This window comes from Cydia splendana, chromosome 13 (genome assembly GCF_910591565.1).
Source record: "Cydia splendana chromosome 13, ilCydSple1.2, whole genome shotgun sequence".
Classification (NCBI taxonomy): Eukaryota; Metazoa; Arthropoda; class Insecta; order Lepidoptera; family Tortricidae; genus Cydia; species Cydia splendana.
The window spans coordinates 3,157,300-3,171,379 of record NC_085972.1 but is presented as its reverse complement, the minus strand read 5'-3'; the positions used below and the strand labels follow the sequence as shown (position 1 = coordinate 3,171,379).

The 14,080-nt window shown below is 37.1% G+C and overlaps 1 protein-coding gene across 1 annotated transcript; it reads left to right on the top strand.

Moving 5' to 3' along the window:
• The first annotated feature begins 6,166 nt into the window (after nucleotides 1-6,166).
• Nucleotides 6,167-11,479, top strand: LOC134796444 (polypeptide N-acetylgalactosaminyltransferase 5-like). Its single transcript, XM_063768638.1, has 6 exons — nucleotides 6,167-6,342; nucleotides 6,945-7,123; nucleotides 8,437-8,601; nucleotides 9,446-9,733; nucleotides 10,667-10,863; nucleotides 11,273-11,479. The coding sequence occupies exons 1-6, from the start codon at nucleotides 6,167-6,169 to the stop codon at nucleotides 11,477-11,479; spliced, it is 1,212 nt and encodes a 403-aa protein (XP_063624708.1).
• Nucleotides 11,480-14,080: the final 2,601 nt, after the last annotated feature.

The window sequence follows — 14,080 nt, the reverse complement described above, 5'->3', positions numbered from 1 at the left end:
ACACACCAAAAGCCTCTTCATTTAACCCTTCTACTTAAAAGTAACTTAATGACGTCAGTCGTCACGTAGAGTGATGGCGCCGTTTAGGAAGAATAAAGCCGTCACTCGGGCGCCACTCGCAGTGCTAACGATGCAGGCATTAATCATACACTTGGCTGTCTGAGACTTGGCTTTAGTAACTAAGTAAGTTGTTGTGGCACAAAGTACACAGTAAAGACAGAAAGTAGTCAAAAATTAAGTATCAGATCAGTTACAAGAGAAGAGATAACTCAATGCTAACGTAATCTCAGCCACTGGGTTAGGAGATACTTAAGGAAGTTATAAGTTTTTTTTAATTACATACATGGAAAACAAACAGCTATAAACATTTCTAAAAGCTACAATCTGCCGTATTCGAACTTCAAGATATTCACAAGAGACGACACGTACTAGATCCATTCTAGATACGTTATAGTTTAGATATCAACTAGTTCTCTTTTGCAGCGCAATTCGGGCAACCAATGTCACTTTTACGTTAGATAGAGTAAGATATCTATTAGATGTGAATTGGATCTCTAAGTCATATCCTGTGGAAATCGTTCAACAGTATCTCCAGAATCGCGCAAATGTCAACTTTGACAGGTTAGATCTTAAACATATCGTTATCGTATCTTGGTGATGTCTAATAGATGTCTATTTCAAAATCCGAATCGGGCCCAATAGATTTACAGAGGCAATTGCAGGTTCTCACACAGGTTATTGTTTTATTGTTTCAAAACTATTTTCCAAACACATTATTTTGCTTCAATCCATTTGTTACGTTATTTTCACTTACCAGCCCTCTTCCCTGAGCGACAAATGTGTCAGATGCTATGCAACAAAAAAAATTTTTTTTAAACATAATTAGTGATGAAAATACAAAAACATGAGGTAAAAAAACACTTGAAACATAAATATGGCAGGGACCATAAAAGAAAACTAAGCGTGATTAATTAAGGACAAATTTGTCTGAAAAAATACTCCAAGTTTTTAAAGTGTAAAACCAACCATACCATTTTCCGTCTTTAAAGGACGTCCTTTAAAACCACAATTAGTTAGATTAATATTTACAAGAGCGAATTAACTGGAAACGATCCCGCATTTAAATAGGGTCTTACTTAACTCCAACAGAACTTGCTAAAGTTTCAACAAAATCGCAAAAATCCTCGAGAAATGCAGCTCAAGTAACTCTTCTAATTCCCTCAGATTCCAGTGCGCTTCGCCAAGAAACTTGTCTGACTTTTTATTTTCAATTAAGAAGCGTTAATGGAAAGAACTACGGAACCCCACAATGGAGATCATTAGGGTCCCGCCGGAAGTTTTTGAAACGCGACCAAATTACCATTTGATTTCATTAAATGTTAGGTTGGTAATAAATTACATTGTAACTTTTTGGCGGGAAAAGTTGAAAAAGGTCCGGTGAAGTGAAGTCACTTCGTTACTTATTTAAATAGGCTGGTTACAAATTTTGCTCGAGTTTTTACGGGACTTACGAAGGAGGTTTTCAAAATATTTTCTGAACTACGTTCATTATTATTCACTAATCTTCCGCGTCCCTCAAAATAAGACGAGAACGCCTTATGCAAGACGCTTCCCACAATTCCTCCACCCGTTTATTTATAACCACATATCAAAACGCTTCAATGTACAAGATATGACAGTCAAAGAATTTCAGACCATTGTTCGTATGTGGTTAATCTCTCTCTCATACCAGGCAACAGAAGATACATTGAAACCTTTGCAGTAAGCACAACATCTCTTTTTCACGTAAACACTCACACACACAAACACACTCACACTCACACACACACTACCACGCTCGCACAGCTTATACCCTAAGTTTATAATAATAAGTTAATAACATAGATTGTTTGTTAGCTTTTAAAAATAGTTTAATTTATATTAGTTGTTTTATATTTGTAAATTCGCTTTTTATCTGTATTTTTTTCGCATCATCTTATTGATAAATCTACTGGAATTTCCTAGAGTCCTCACGACACAGGCTTGACCTAGTGTGAGGGCTACTGCTAACCAAATTGTAATATTTTATGTGAAACTGTTTTGTTAAGCCTATGTGTCATCTATACCTGGTAACGAAATAAATTTTTTGTATTTTTGTATTTGTATTTTGTAACATATTTATGCCAAACGAGGCGAATGATGGCACGGGGTCATCTTGATCTATAGATATAAGCAACGACAACACACTTAGGGATCATCCATTAATTACGTCACACGAATTTCTAGGTTTTTTTACCCCCCCCCCCCTCCTTGTCACACTTGGTCACATTTTGCAAACCCCTCCCCCCCTGGTGTGACGTCACATTTTAGGCAATTTTATTTTCAACGAAATCGACAATATTAAGTCGGCATTATTTTTTTAATAAAAAAATATTTTTGATATATAAATATTAGTAATTTTATAACGCAACGAAAGTTACATCCAAAATCTCATTATTTAACTGTACAGCGAATAAAAAAATATAAATTAATTTTCGGTTACTGATGAAGTTAAAGTGACATCACAATGTTTGTGACTCCCCCCTCCCCCATGTCACAACATGTCACATTTTCTTGACCCCCTCCCTCCCCCTAAACGAGTGACGTAATTAATGGATGACCCCTTAGACCCCTTAGTGTTATACTTACCTTTGAGGCCCCTGAATACCCACTTCTTGAAAACCCAAGTCAAAATGCAAAGGAAACTCAGGAGCTACTCGTATGTATAATTGAACCACGTAAACTCAAGACTCCTAAGTCTAAAATCATTATTTAATGCTTATTTCAAAGCTGCTATGTATTTTCTCGTTCCCACAGCCGCAATTCAAAGGTATAACTCACAAACGCAAACAATAACAGCAAATGAATAACTACGCTGTTTACCGCCTAAACATTAACCACTACGGGAAATGAGAGCATTGAAAAATGGGCACTTAGCATCAAACTAAAGATTTAAAATACAATTTAATTGAAGACTTTTTATAGGCCTCTGGGCGGCAAGAGCTTATCGAATTAAACATTACAGATGTATTCTAGAAATCGGCTCCAACGATTTTAATGATATTTATGTTAAAGTTTCACGTGTATGAACAAACATATTTGAAAGCAGATATTTTGTTTAATCACACAAAAGTGTAGGGAAAGGAGGATGGCAGACCATGATTTTAATGTCTATTCTGTTTAACCTCAATCTACCTTAACGACGCTCTTGTAAAGTAAATTTAAAGAGACCTTTTTTGGCGTCCTCCTAATACAAAACTGCCAACATACATTTTGCATTTCCTTTCTACTTTCAAGAAAAAATCATAGTCTCTAACATAAGGTGCTAGTGTTCAAAATCCTTTGCTAGGTAATTTTAGTATGTACAGCAAGGTTTTATGTTCATAATGAGTGTAATGAAGGTTTTTCCAAAGGGTAAGGTTTACATTGTGCCATTTAATTAAGAAAGACTCAGAAATTTTCGTTGGAAAATATAGAATGTTGACATCCGTGAGTGGAACGTGGATTGAGCGTGCCGTACGCTCATTCCCTACACTCTAATACTTACTGTATAGCACAATTTAAGCACTTTGGCATTATTCTCTAGCATCCCAACGCCCTAATACTAGTACTAATTGTCTACAATGAAATTTTAATAATTATTAAAAATAACAGATTTGCCTTTGTTTTATTTCGTTCGATTTTGAGACTAATTAATTTTCTAATACCATTATTTCTTCAATTGCACATTATTCTTTTAAGGGGTCCACTGATTAACAGTCCGCCGGACGGTATCGGCCTGTCAGTTGTTCGGAACTGTCAAAATTTTGTTCTACCTGACAGGCCGATACCGTCCGGCGGACTGTTAATCAGTGGGCCCCTTTATAGTGGGATGCTAGAAGTTAAATATGTAGGTATGCACGCAGGACAGGTGACCAATTTACAATAAACAGTATTTTACTGCTTAGGCCTAGAAATACTGTTGTTTTATTTATTTATTTGTTAGCCTATTGTGCCCCACTGCTTGGCAAAGGCCTTCCTCTTTCTTCCACGCATCTCTATCGGCATTATTAGGCCAATCTTTTCGAAAGACGTCAAGGTCGTGCCGCTATAGAAATACCTAATAACAATCGGACAGATACCACATAGACAATAGTTAAATTTCATATGGACAGAAGATAGTTATGAGGATCTCACAATCACCAAACCGATTCGTTCCCAGAACTTTTAATCAACAGACACAAAGATTATTTACTAAACAACCTTTTGTATTTTAGTATACAAACGAGAAACTGTCTTCGAGATTTCTCACTTTCCATTTCGAGCGTCTACTGGCAACACTTAAAAAAGTGTTGAAGCTATTTCTAGTGTCACAAAAGTGTTGGCGCTATGTCAATGTTAAAAAAAGTGTTGAAGCTATTTCTAGTGTTAGTTTTAGCGTGGTTAGTGTCACTTGTCACAATATGGAGGGAGTTTCGAAGTGGGAATTTAGTGGTTCTAGATGAAAGCAAGATGAGAGAGCATGCTTTTTATAAATATAGGATTCGGTACGGTTTTGGGAACGAGTCTCTATCTAGATTTGAAAGTAGGTATAATTCATCAGAATACAATTAAGTTCATAAATACTAAAGTACACAAGATTTTCTCGTCTAAAATGCTTGATCTTAAAAAGCTAAACAGTCCGTGGGGTAACATTGTTTTTTTATTAAATTTGTGTTGATTTTGAATTCTTTCAAAGTGCATTTCAATCGTGCATTACATCGTATGCGCGACTTAGAGAGGTCTGAGAAATCATCATCATCATCATCATCATTCTAACCTTCAGTCGCCCACTGCTGAGCATAGGCCTCTCTTCGTGTACGCCACTTATCCCGGTCCTGGGCTAGTCTCATTCAAAAGTGCCCCGCGATTTTCCGAATGTCATCCACCCAACGAGCTAGCGGACGCCAGGCGCTTCTTTCATCCGAAAGCGGCCACCAATCCGTCAACAATAAAATATAATATCCATTTATTTTTAAACCGCGCGTCACTTAGTACCTAAACAAAAAATAAAAAGTAGGTACATTTGTTTATTGTGCAAATTTGATTAAAATATTAAATTAGGTCAATGTGGCTAATTCCGTCATAGGGACTATTCCGTCCACTAGCGTTTTTCTCGAACAACGAACAATTTGATAAATCATCGACAAAGCAGCGATTGCTTTTAGTTTCAGCAATCAAAATCATTTTTTTTCCTACGACTGAAAATCAAAGAAATACTTATATGCTCGTGGATGGAATAGCCCATTTTATATACATTATAGGTACTTACATGAATCGTAATTTTAACACGTAAGGTCAATATGGCGAAGATCGGTATATTAAATTTATTGCTAGGAAGACCGTCATAGAGCAAGAACTCTGTAAGAGTTAAAACAATGTAATAGCTGGTGGACGGCCTTCCCTTATGGACGGTCTTTTCCTAATAAAATGCAACGACTTTGTTTTTCAGCTTGGGACATGCTCAATGCCTATTCCCCAACTTTGTCGTATGAAGATAAACTGGCAGAACTAAATGGATATGATTACCCACCAGGTAAAAACTTCACTATGTCTTAAGGGTTATTGAACTATTAGTATGACGTATAGAACCGGCATAGAGAATCAGTACTTTGCGCCATGGTTGTTGACGGCCGACAACAAACTATGGAAGCGGAGTGTGAATCTCACGACCTAAACGCGTAAGCGCCATGAATTTCACGGCGCTTACGATGTTTTGGTCGCGTGGTTCACGTTGCGATTGCGACAATTTCACTGTTTGGTATGGCTTCTCTATATGTGACATTCCACGGAAAAAGGTACCTTATGGCGGTTGGCGCTTACGTCGCATAGCGCTGCAATAATATTGGAGCGATGTAAAAATAGCGTAAGCGCCAATCGCCATAAGGTACCTTTACCCGTGGGACGTCACATATGAAGTAATAATAACTCAATGGTAAGGGTAGCGATTGCTGCTGTTGATAAATAATCATTATGCTGTCCTAACTGCAGCATCTCAAATAGGTTCATTGACATGCTCTCTCTCAAATATATTGAGAAGTTAAATAAATAGCTATATTTAGACCCTTTACTCTCATTTTTTTACGACGCTGTGTGCCTAAGGCTAAACTATTAGTCAAAATGGAACATAATGCCTAATTCTAAGTTTTATTCAGGCAACAACGGCACGCCAGTTCGAATAAAGGACAAAATAAAGGGCAGCATTAGAGCCCTAGTGGCCAAAGGGTGGGAGGACCATGCCTTCAACGAGTTCGTCAGTGACGTCATACCTGTGAACCGGTCGCTGCCTGACGTGAGAGATCACAGGTGACATGAATGACCCATTATTACCTATTGCCTCTATAGCCGCCCAGACATCAAAACTTGCCAAGTCAAATGCAATTTTGATTAGTCTAAATAAAGATTCAAATTAGAACGGAACGGGAGACCTTTTTATAGGCATCTGGGTGGCTAGAGGTTATATCAAAATTAGTCATTAAAAACATATAATATATGACAACAATGGGCAAGTCTTAAATATATTATAGACATTAGTTTGAGAGCAGGTGTAGGTGTATATTTCTTATATTGGGAAAATTACGAAGACCGTTAAGAAATTTACTGGTCAAAAGTCGTCAGGTAAGAAATCTGTTTCAGCTGAAAATTTGCTATTGTCAATTACAGAACACTGATTTGTGGTTCACAGTCCAAAGTTCTCTCAACGTAACGTTTTTACGAAAGCATCAGAATTTAACAAGAATTAGGGACAGGGGATTTTGTTTTCATGGAATTCGGCGATCAGAAATAGTTAAAAGCGAATAAAATGTAGACCGTTGAACCTTCGCCAAATATGAGTGTTGTGTAAATCGGCAAGACAAGTGTTGATTATTTAAAATGAATACATTTTCCAACATTACATAATTTTACAGGTGTAAAGAAATAATCTATCCCAAAGATCTGCCTTCAGCCTCAGTGATCGTTTGTTTCCACAACGAAGCCTGGTCTACGCTTTTGAGGACCATACACTCAGTGCTCGACAGATCACCCGATGAACTACTCAATGAAATTATTTTGATTGACGACTTTTCTACCATGAGTAAGCCTTTATTATTTTATTTACATTAGGAGATTATCATTGTTCGGGCAGTAAGTTCCGTCCTTTCTAGCAAGTTGGTTTAGATTCCATATTTTGTCGTTATATTGGTTTAAATTATCAAAATGTCTGCAGATGTGAGAGTTTCAAAAAACTTGGCAAAGTTTTCGGATCAGAAATAATTTCATAGTAAAATTAAGGAAACTTTTGTTTTGGAAAATTCATTAGACTGAATAAATTCGAATGTCCAATTAAAGTTCAAGCCAGATGGTTGTAAATAACATTAGCATTGCAAATGGCCATCCAACAACAAAATAATTTCAAACTAGTAGAAATCATATTTCACATATAAATTTATGCACAAACTTCAGACGAGCTTCAAACTGCTCCTTACATCTAAATTGGCTTGATCCCCAATTAATTAGTATGAGTATGACTTTGATTTCATTGAAATTATGAATTTCGGTGACTGTCTATGGCAAGTATTACTAGTAGTTAAATCAGACAAAAGAGTATTATAAATTAGGAACTCGCTTTTGGAATAACAAATCTGCTTTCCAATAACTTGATACAGATCTAACAGATATAATTAAATTGTTAGCATTAGGCTTCGTTTATTTGTAACAAGTATATTTTACTTATATTTTCTCTCTTAAATTTGTTATTTGCATTTAATCTGAGTTTCTCTTATTATCTTCTTCCTCGCGTTATCCCGGCATTTCGCCACGGCTTATGAGAGCCTGGGGGTCCGCTTGACAACTAATCCTATGATTTGACGTAGGCACTAGTTTTTATGAAAGCAACTGCCATCTGACCTTCTCTTATTATATGAAACTTAAATACGTTCAATAATGATGGTATTACATTACATCTGAAATAAAATTCCAAGACAGTTTTTACACACTCTGACGTCTGAATGTTTGTTTTTTACGCATATCTACATTATATTTAATATTAATGCTGTGGCTCTAGTGACAAATCGTAAAGGTTTTATTCTGATTTCTGATGCAGCGTTAAAAAACTAGCGGCAAACGAGCGATATCTGTCATTTTTTTTTCGATGAAATGGATAGACTGGTCTGATCGTGTCAGTAATGCTTCAACAGTTATTTTTTAAAGGAAATTGACAATACATAACCCATTTTCCGCTGCTGCAGCGCTGCTGGAGTAACACTACTGCCGTCGAAAATTTAGACTATACCTATCTTTATCTTTAGCCGCCCAGAGGCCTATAAAAAGTCCCATTCCATTTTGAACCTTCATTTTGACATATCAAAATTGAATGTCTTGGCAAGCATTGAGGTTAAGATACTGACCGGATAATTTCAGCGCATCTAAAAGCACGTCTGCAATCGTACGTGCAGAAGTTCCCTAAGGTGAAATTGATACGGACGGAGCACCGCGAGGGATTGATCAGAGCTCGGATGATAGGAGTGAAACATGCTGTCAGTGAGGTTGTGGTGTTTCTGGATAGCCATTGTGAGTGTGCTGTAGGTAAGTTTCATTTATTGGAAAAACCTAGTATTTGTAGGTTGTAGGTATGTGTCGAAACTAAGTACCTATTAGCGTTGAAAATGTCGGAAAAGATCAAATGTTTTTTTCGGGAATTTATGAAATTTTCATTTTTTTTTCGGATTTTTAAAGAAAAAAACCAATAAGTCATTAAAGTAAATGACACAACTGTGACAACTGAACTGAACTGACACTGATGACACCGATCCGATGGCAATGGCAAAGTCTATAATCATTCACCTACTCACCAGTATTAAGAAAAATAACCGATTGAAACCTGTTTAAATCGTTTTTTTTTTTTCGGAAAAATTGAAGCGGTAAATCTCATGGTTTTTTCCGTAAAAATCCGAAAAAAAAACGAGCCGTTTGGAAAGAAACGGGATTTTTTCCGGAAATTTTCAACGCTACCTAGTATACCGAGTATTTGGTACTATAGAAACTACAACAGGTCTTTTTTTCTGTTTCTGAATATGAAAACCCTAAAAATTTTACAAGTTTGGGGTAATAGGGGTAGGTGACCAACTGACCAAGCGGTAAGGCAGAGTGAGGCAAGATGGGATACAACTTAAATATTTATCACGTTTTTCTTATTTGAGTCTCAAGTGCGGAAAAAAAGTAAATTCCGCCTATTCCGGCTGCATGGTATAAAATTTGCTTTGGATTTTCATAACTTTGCGATGTCTATAGAAAAGAAGCATAGAAGAAGCGAGTTAAGCATTCAATTAATTTAATGACACATAACCTAATATAATAATGGCACGATACAAATGAATGTCATTTCATTTTGTTGATAGAGTTTTGAGGTGTTTCAACATGTTTCTTTTAGGATGGCTAGAACCTTTACTAGACCGCGTTCATACGGACCCCGAAATCGTCGTCAGTCCCCTAGTCGATGTTATCCTCGACACCACCTTCGAGTACATAGCACAAGACATTTTCGACCTCAGAGTCGGAGGCTTCACTTGGGACCTCAAATTTATCTGGATCGGTATACCAGATTCCATAGAAGAAAAGAGAACAGGAATGGTGTCTGCTGTTAAAACGCCAACGATATCGGGGGGATTGTTCGCAATAAATAAGAAGTATTTTGAGAAGATTGGGTATTATGATGAAGGTAAGTAACTAAGTATTGCTAGAAAAGCAAATATAAAGTGAGGTAAGACTAAAACATAGTTTATTTTACTCGGGGCAAGACAAACAGTATAGGGATTCCATACAAGTGATAGTCTTATCCCGGTCAGAGTTTCACCCCACCTTACCTTATATGGTTTAGATCCTGATATTTGTGTGACATTCTGTTGCTTAACCATAAAGGTAGCGTTAGGATTCAGACTATACCAGCATTATTTACTGCTGCAGTCATGTCACGCAGTAATACTGCTGAAGTAATGCTGCTGACTGTACGAGTATTACTGCAGAAAACTTCAAAAATGACCTTTGTAACGTTTCCTGAAGCAATGCAGATGACATGTCTGCTGCCGAGTGCAGTTTTATTATTTGGCCTGATGTTTCGAACGTGACATTACGTCCTTGGTCGTAGGCAGACTGTCGAGGAATTGTATTAACATTAACCTGGCGTGGCCTGGCTGGCATTAGCCTGGGGCACTAGAGGCCTTGGTCACTTTTTCTTAGTATATGACATTCATTTCAGTTTATAATGTATTAACATTTTCTAGTTGTGCGAGTTTTACTACCCGTACTTGGTGTTAACTTGGTGTGTCATACGTATATTTTTAAGATTTTGTGTAATCATTAAAAAAAATGAGTCCCACCGAGTTTCTTGCGCCGATATCTTCTCAGTGCTGAAGTATAGGGTAACTGTATGGATATGATGGTCGTTCTTGTCTACGTGACAGCGTGATAAAACGGTATCCGTCATTTTCAAACGCGCTCTGTTAAAAAGTTAAGGATATTTTGTGACGTGGATAAAGACATCCATAATAGGCCTCCGTAGTTGACATGCATTGAAATATGCCTAAATTAAAGAATAATGACTTACATTACTTTCATTAATACTTAAAATACTTTCATTACACATATTGATTAGGAATGGAGATCTGGGGAGGAGACAATTTAGAGCTGTCGTTCAAAGTGTGGATGTGCGGTGGGAGTATGGAGATGGTGCCGTGCTCACACGTCGGACATGTTTTTAGAAAGAGGTTCCCTTACGAAGGAAGAGGCAATATCAAGAGGAATTTAGTGAGAGTCGCAGAGGTTTGGAACATTGAGATCTGTAAAAATTTAGTTTGCTTATTTAGAGTTTTCGTGTTTTGCCTAACTTAATATTAATGCACCCTAGAGCATATTTTAAAAGGTAAAAAGAAAACCATCTTCATCTAAATTCTGTTTATATCTGATTTCATAAATAATTATATGTGTTGGAGATTTTATCATTAAAGTTAGATGAAGATAACTCTGCAACGATTTTGACAGTATAGACTGCGAAAGTGTTATTTATACGTCAAAAATTTCATAGAAGTCTGACGTTTAAAATAACACTTTCACAGTCTGGGCTATCAAAATCACTAAGACTTATCTTGGTCTAACTCTACCTATTTATTTCGCTGGATATATAGACTTCCATCCATCAAGTTCTGTTAAATATCAAAAGTGTCTTGAGTAAGTGTAATAATTCTTGCATTACATTGAATAGGTGTGGATGGACGACTATGCCAAATATTACTACGAGAGAATCAACTTCAAGAAGGGAGATTTCGGCGACTTGACAGAAAGGAAGGAATTAAGAAAACAACTGAACTGCAAGTCTTTTGATTGGTATTTGAAAAACGTTTATCCTGAAATTGAAGTTCCTGATGACTTAGTGGCTAGTGGGAAAGTAAGTTTGAAATTTACTCAATGAAAGAAGGAAAATATAAGACATATTCTCACCTGAATATTCTCTACTTAGTGGAAGAAAGTTAACCACATTACAATTGCCTACTTCTTTTTCTACTTATTCTTCTTTAAAACCTACTTGTCTTTAGTAGGCACATTTGACATTATTACCTACACAGTGCACATAATGGCACTGTGGAGCTATATTTAGGATATTATAGGTGTTGGTTAAAATTGATATTGGAAATTGGGCGATTTTTCAATAAATTTTTCCATTGTGATAGATATCAATATAATTATACAATTAAGTTCCGAGAAACTCATTGATTGATTGATTGAAACCCCCACTTTCACTTTGGTAAACAGGTCTTTAATCGCTTGCCATAAATGACTAATATATTACAACATACTTTTGTATCCTTATAGATACTTCACATCGGTAAATACGGATACTGCCTCGACGCACCGAATCGCATTCGTAAACCGCAGCAGGACGTGAAGATTGCCAAATGTCACCATGAAGGTGGAAATCAGGTTTTAAATTAAATTTAACACAATGATACTTGCATTTATAACAAGTGTCAAACGTGTAATAAAACTATTTAGGCGTATTATATCGCGTATATAATGAAGTTAAAATACATCACGACGTTTTGAACACTTTACAGCGTTCATGGTCATTAGATGACTGAGAACATGGTCATGCAGAACACAAATAAACCACGGCCCCGAGGTTCCGGCGACCCCCGGTGCTCTGGCTATGGTAGCGGTCAGGGCATTAGCGGGGTCAGGGGTGCTAGGTCCAAGGGGGAGGCCTATGTTCAGCAGTGGACGTCTTATGGCTGAGATGATGATGATGATGATGATGATGAGATGACTGAGGAAAAATATTCACCTCTGTCAAAATAACAATGTGTAAATCTACTTATATACAGAAATAACAAACAAAAACTATAATTTTTTGAGGCTAGTTATACACGCAAATAGTTACACATTATAATTATTTTAAGTAACATGACTATACTGAAATGTCCACACCATTCAACACCACGGTCTCACAGTCCTGTCTTTCTTGTTACTTTATTAGATGGATTACTGAATCACAAGCTGGCCCCAATTTCACCACGGTGACAGGTGCGACAATTGTAAAATCACTGTTGCCGACGTCACAGGCATCCATGGGCTACGGTTACCACTTACCATCGGGCGGGCCGTATTCCTGTTTGCCACCATGATTGTATTATTTAAAAAAACTTTATTATATCGGAAAAAACAGATATTTCTTTTGCGAAGTTTCTGACAATTGTCAAGATTTAGAAGAATTGTAGTTATATGTCGGAATTTCGTGACAATTGTAGTGTTTCTTGTGACAATTGTCATAAAATTAGCAAGAGAAATATCTGTTTTTTTCCGATATTATAAAGTTTTTTTTAATAAAATAATGATGGTGGCAAACAGGAATACGGCCCGCCCGATGGTGAGCGGTAACCGTAGCCCATGGATGCCGGTGACGTCAGCAACAGTGATGTTTTACAATTGTCGCACCTGTCACCGTGGTGAAATTGGAGCCTGGTGATAGAGAAAAGATATCTTCCCTATTAAAGTTTGGATACTTCTTAATCTCAATGGCCTCACGTGACATTCTGAGAAATCGCATCTCTTTGATTGACTTTGTCCATAACATGGTCCCATACTGCAGGCTTCGGTCGACGGTGCTTGACACCAGCTATATGTGTTCCTTTACCCGAGTAGAAAATAGAAATGTTTTGCTTCGTCTACCCCTCATATGAAAGACCACATTCACAAACAATTTGAGCGACTTTATGCCTCAATAAAAGCGTTTTTTTCAGTACTGGATTTATGAAAAGGAAGGGGAACTGCGTCGAGATGACTACTGCTTAGATTACATGTTTGGCACCGTCATACTTTTCTACTGCAAGCGGTCGGCCTCACAAATCTGGCTCTACGATTCAAAGGTAGGTAGAACGATTAATATTATGCTCTCTCTAATATTTGTAATAATATAATAACTATACGTATAAGTAGGATACAGACATGCAAGTAATTTTAAAGCGAAATAAGAAATATCGTCTCAGTGTGGGGAGGGAGATACACACATATCGCGCGTAAGGCGTCGGTCGAGCCGAGCCGCTCTTACTGCGTAGAGACTTTCTGATTCAGTGTCGATAAGTATGGAGAGGCCCTCATATATATGACATTCAAACTTGCGATTGTGACCTTCTCCGGTACCAGTCCATGCGATCTAACCAACTGTCTAACTGTTAAAGAGTATAGCAATCTAACGACGGATGTTACTAAGTATGAGCTCCTCAAAAGCAGGCATGTCAAAAAAGAAGGAGATGGTGGCAATGATTACCGGTACCAAGCAAGTTTCGGTACCTACCTCAGTTGGTTAAAGCGAATAATGAGCTGGCTGGTGAAACAAAGTTACAACTACAGCTCCAAGTCTCTCTCTCTCTCTCATCGTCTAGTTGCTACATTTTTGACCATTTTTAAAAACTTAAGTCGATTAATGTAAAACTTAAAAGATCATGATCATTCCTATTCTTTTTCAGACGCAAAACATAAGGCACATACAAACACAGAAATGTCTCACAGTTAAGCA

Excerpts from the sequence above, each read along its gene's own strand:
- LOC134796444 (XM_063768638.1), top strand. The coding sequence starts at position 6,167 with ATGCCTAATTCTAAGTTTTATTCAGGCAACAACGGCACGCCAGTTCGA. Across the intron at positions 6,343-6,944 it reads CCTGACGTGAGAGATCACAG|GTGTAAAGAAATAATCTATC; the intron begins GTGACATGAATG and ends ATAATTTTACAG. Across the intron at positions 10,864-11,272 it reads TTGAGATCTGTAAAAATTTA|GTGTGGATGGACGACTATGC; the intron begins GTTTGCTTATTT and ends TACATTGAATAG.